Genomic DNA, 4471 nt, shown 5'->3' on the forward strand with positions numbered 1-4471 from the left:
TCCCCCAGCCCCCCCCCCCAAACAGGTGCCCCGACTGACCAGAGGCGGCACTAGGGCAGCGACCAGGACACACACCCATATCCGGCTTCCCACCCGCAGACACGGCCAATTGTGTCTGTAGGGACGTCCGACCAGGTCGGAGGTAACGCAGGGTTTCGATCCGGCGATCTCCCGTGTTGGTAGGCAACGGAATAGACCGCCATGCCAACTGGACGCCCCCGGGCGACACCTTCTTAAGAGCTGTGCTTTTTTGCCATGTTCCTTCACAGTAACCCCACCCAAGAGGCTGGTTGTGAACACACATACCAAATCAGAGGAAAAGTCACTAAAAGCAAAGACGAGTTCAGTGGCGGGATGGTGAAAAGTTGAGTGGGCGGGATGGTGAAAAGTTGAGTGGCGGGATGGTGAAAAGTTGAGTGGCGGGCTGGTGAAAAGTTGAGTGGTGGGATGGTGAAAAGTTCAGTGGACGGGATGGTGAAAAGTTGAGTGGCGGGTTGGTGAAAAGTTGAGTGGCGGGATGGTGAAAAGTTGAGTGGCGGGATGGTGAAAAGTTGAGTGGCGGGTTGGTGAAAAGTCGAGTGGCGGGATGGTGAAAAGTCGAGTGGCGGGATGGTGAAAAGTTGAGTGGCGGGATGGTGAAAAGTTGAGTGGACGGGATGGTGAAAAGTTGAGTGGCGGGATGGTGAAAAGTCGAGTGGCGGGATGGTGAAAAGTTGAGTGGCGGGATGGTGAAAAGTTGAGTGGCGGGATGGTGAAAAGTTCAGTGGGCGGGATGGTGAAAAGTTGAGTGGCGGGATGGTGAAAAGTTGAGTGGCGGGATGGTGAAAAGTTCAGTGGGCGGGATGGTGAAAAGTTGAGTGGCGGGATGGTGAAAAGTTGAGTGGCAGGATGGTGAAAAGTTCAGTGGACGGGATGGTGAAAAGTTGAGTGGCGGGATGGTTAAAAGTTCAGTGGGCGGGATGGTGAAAAGTTGAGTGGCGGGATGGTGAAAAGTTGAGTGGCGGGATGGTGAAAAGTTGAGTGGCGGGATGGTTAAAAGTTGAGTGGCAGGATGGTGAAAAGTTGAGCGGCAGGATGGTGAAAAGTTCAGTGGACGGGATGGTGAAAAGTTGAGTGGCGGGATGGTGAAAAGTTGAGTGGCGGGATGGTGAAAAGTTGAGTGGCGGGATGGTGAAAAGTTGAGTGGCAGGATGGTGAAAAGTTGAGTGGCGGGATGGTGAAAAGTTCAGTGGGCGGGATGGTGAAAAGTTGAGTGGCGGGATGGTAAAAAGTTGAGTGGCAGGATGGTGAAAAGTTCAGTGGACGGGATGGTGAAAAGTTGAGTGGCGGGATGGTGAAAAGTTGAGTGGCGGGATGGTGAAAAGTTGAGTGGACGGGATGGTGAAAAGTTGAGTGGCGGGTTGGTGAAAAGTTCAGTGGCGGGATGGTGAAAAGTTCAGTGGGCGGGATGGTGAAAAGTTGAGTGGACGGGATGGTGAAAAGATGAGTGGCGGGATGGTGAAAAGTTGAGTGGGCGGGATGGTGAAAAGTTGAGTGGGCGGGATGGTGAAAAGTTGAGTGGGCGGGATGGTGAAAAGTTCAGTGGGCGGGATGGTGAAAAGTTGAGTGGCGGGATGGTGAAAAGTTGAGTGGCAGGATGGTGAAAAGTTGAGTGGCGGGATGGTGAAAAGTTGAGTGGCGGGATGGTGAAAAGTTGAGCGGCGGGATGGTGAAAAGTTCAGTGGGCGGGATGTTGAAAAGTTGAGTGGCCGGATGGTGAAAAGTTCAGTGGACGGGATGGTGAAAAGTTCAGTGGCGGGATGGTGAAAAGTTCAGTGGCGGGATGGTGAAAAGTTGAGTGGACGGGATGGTGAAAAGTTGAGCGGCGGGATGGTGAAAAGTTGAGTGGCGGGATGGTGAAAAGTTGAGTGGCGGGATGGTGAAAAGTTGAGTGGCGGGATGGTGAAAAGTTGAGTGGACGGGATGGTGAAAAGTTGAGTGGCGGGATGGTGAAAAGTTGAGTGGGCGGGATGGTGAAAAGTTCAGTGGGCGGGATGGTGAAAAGTTGAGTGGGCGGGATGGTGAAAAGTTCAGTGGCGGGATGGTGAAAAGTTGAGTGGCGGGATGGTGAAAAGTTGAGTGGCGGGATGGTGAAAAGTTGAGTGGACGGGATAGTGAAAAGTTGAGTGGCGGGATGGTGAAAAGTTGAGTGGGCGGGATGGTGAAAAGTTCAGTGGGCGGGATGGTGAAAAGTTGAGTGGCGGGATGGTGAAAAGTTGAGTGGCCGGATGGTGAAAAGTTCAGTGGACGGGATGGTGAAAAGTTCAGTGGCGGGATGGTGAAAAGTTCAGTGGCGGGATGGTGAAAAGTTGAGTGGACGGGATGGTGAAAAGTTCAGTGGCGGGATGGTGAAAAGTTCAGTGGCGGGATGGTGAAAAGTTGAGTGGACGGGATGGTGAAAAGTTGAGCGGCGGGATGGTGAAAAGTTGAGCGGCGGGATGGTGAAAAGTTGAGTGGCGGGATGGTGAAAAGTTGAGTGGCGGGATGGTGAAAAGTTGAGTGGCAGGATGGTGAAAAGTTGAGTGGCGGGATGGTGAAAAGTTGAGTGGCGGGATGGTGAAAAGTTGAGTGGACGGGATGGTGAACAGTTGAGTGGCGGGGATGGTGAAAAGTTGAGTGGCGGGATGGTGAAAAGTTGAGTGGACGGGATGGTGAAAGTTGAGCGGCGGGATGGTGAAAGTTCAGTGGGCGGGATGTTGAAAAGTTGAGTGGCAGGATGGTGAAAAGTTGAGTGGCGGGATGGTGAAAAGTTGAGTGGCGGGATGGTGAAAAGTTCAGTGGGCGAGATGGTGAAAAGTTGAGAGGCGGGATGGTGAAAAGTTCAGTGGGCGGGATGTTGAAAAGTTGAGTGGCAGGATGGTGAAAAGTTGAGTGGCGGATGGTGAAAAGTTGAGTGGCGGATGGTGAAAAGTTCAGTGGCGGGATGGTGTAACGCGTGACGAAATTCAGCGAACAATTGACTGTTCACCTGATTATGTGTGTTGGTTTCTATAAAAGGAGAGGGGTCTCGGCAGCGGGCAGGAGAGAACATCAGTGATGACGAGAGAGGGTGAGCGTTACCTGACGGGAGCTGAGGTTTGCATCAGATGAGAGGATTGCAGCGAGGGGGGTATGCGTGTGTGTGGGATGGGTGGGGTGGGGGGTGGAGTGGAGATAAAAGGAGCCACTGGCGATAAATTATTCCCTCAAAGATAATTTGGCTCTTAATGAAAGAACAATGAGAACAAACGCCCCGCTTTTCGAGGGGCCATCCCTGTATCCTGGCAGTTGCTCCAGATTCAGGAGCTTGATGACGCGGGCGGGCAGGAACACACACACACACACACACACACACACACACACACACACACACACACACACACACACACACACACACGCGGGAAGAAGTGAACAATTGGGAAAAACAGGCCAACACAGAGATACCAGCACACAGCCCCTCCTTCCTCACCCAAACGCACACACACATTTACACAAACACACACACACAAACACACACACACACATACTCTCTTCCACTGACCTGTAGTCGTTCGAACGTGAAGCTGTCCTTCAAGGGCAGTTTGCTGGTGGTAGGATGAGTCTGGGGATTGGACAGCAAGGAGGAGAGGAGAATGAAAAGGTGAGGAGAATATACTGAGGGAACGACACCACACACACACACACACACACAAACACACACACACACACACACCACACACACACACACACACACACACACACACACACACACACACGCACACACGCAAAATCAGCTCGAGGAATTTCATTATGCCGGGAGGCCTGCCTAACGGGGCCGCCTAACAAGAAGGTGTGGGAGTCGGGGGCCACTGTGAGCGTGTGTGTGTGTGAGCGGGTCCGTCGACGTAGGGGGGCTCGGGGAGATCAGGGTGACACCAGCCCCCATACATCACTGTCAACTTAATTTGTTGTGCCCAGCAACCGTCATAAATCTGCCTCATCAATTTGGGCCTGACATGGCCAGCGTGCACGTGTGTGTGTGTGTGTGTGTCCGTGATGCCTCTGGTTTCTCTGTTTAAAGCCACAGAGCCGCCACTTGAAGGGCTCATTTGCAAACTGACCTGAAATGATCCAGAGTGTGGGAAAAGGAGAGACAGAGAGAAAAGTGGGTGAGAGAGACAAGGAAAGGATCCATGGGGACAGTGGAGAAAAGACAGGATGAGGTACAGCAAAGCAGAGGAGAGGGAGAGAAATAGAGAGAGCGAGAGAGAGAGAGAGAGAGAGACAGAGAGAGAGAGAGAGAGAGAGAGGAGAGAGAGAGAGAGAGAGAGAGAGAGGGGGAGAGGAGAGAGAGAAGAGAGAGAGAGAGAGAGAGAGAGAGAGAGAGAGAAGGAGAGGGAGAGAAGAGAGAGAGAAATAGAAGAGTAGAGAGAGAGAGAGAGAGAGAGAGAAATAGAGAGAGAGAGAGAGAGAG

The 4471-nt window shown here is 52.4% G+C and overlaps 1 protein-coding gene across 1 annotated transcript in view; it reads right to left on the reverse strand.

The window, feature by feature from the left end:
- The window catches only part of setd3 (SET domain containing 3, actin histidine methyltransferase), a 42486-nt gene that overhangs the window by 12869 nt on the left and 25146 nt on the right, over positions 1 to 4471 (reverse strand). Inside the window, exon 7 of the mRNA XM_056295971.1 lies at positions 3540 to 3619. Coding sequence (XP_056151946.1) covers positions 3540 to 3619 — 80 coding nt within the window. The remainder of the gene's footprint in view (positions 1 to 3539; positions 3620 to 4471) is intronic.

Source organism: Lampris incognitus, chromosome 16 (assembly GCF_029633865.1).
Source record: "Lampris incognitus isolate fLamInc1 chromosome 16, fLamInc1.hap2, whole genome shotgun sequence".
In the NCBI taxonomy this organism is placed as follows: domain Eukaryota; kingdom Metazoa; phylum Chordata; class Actinopteri; order Lampriformes; family Lampridae; genus Lampris; species Lampris incognitus.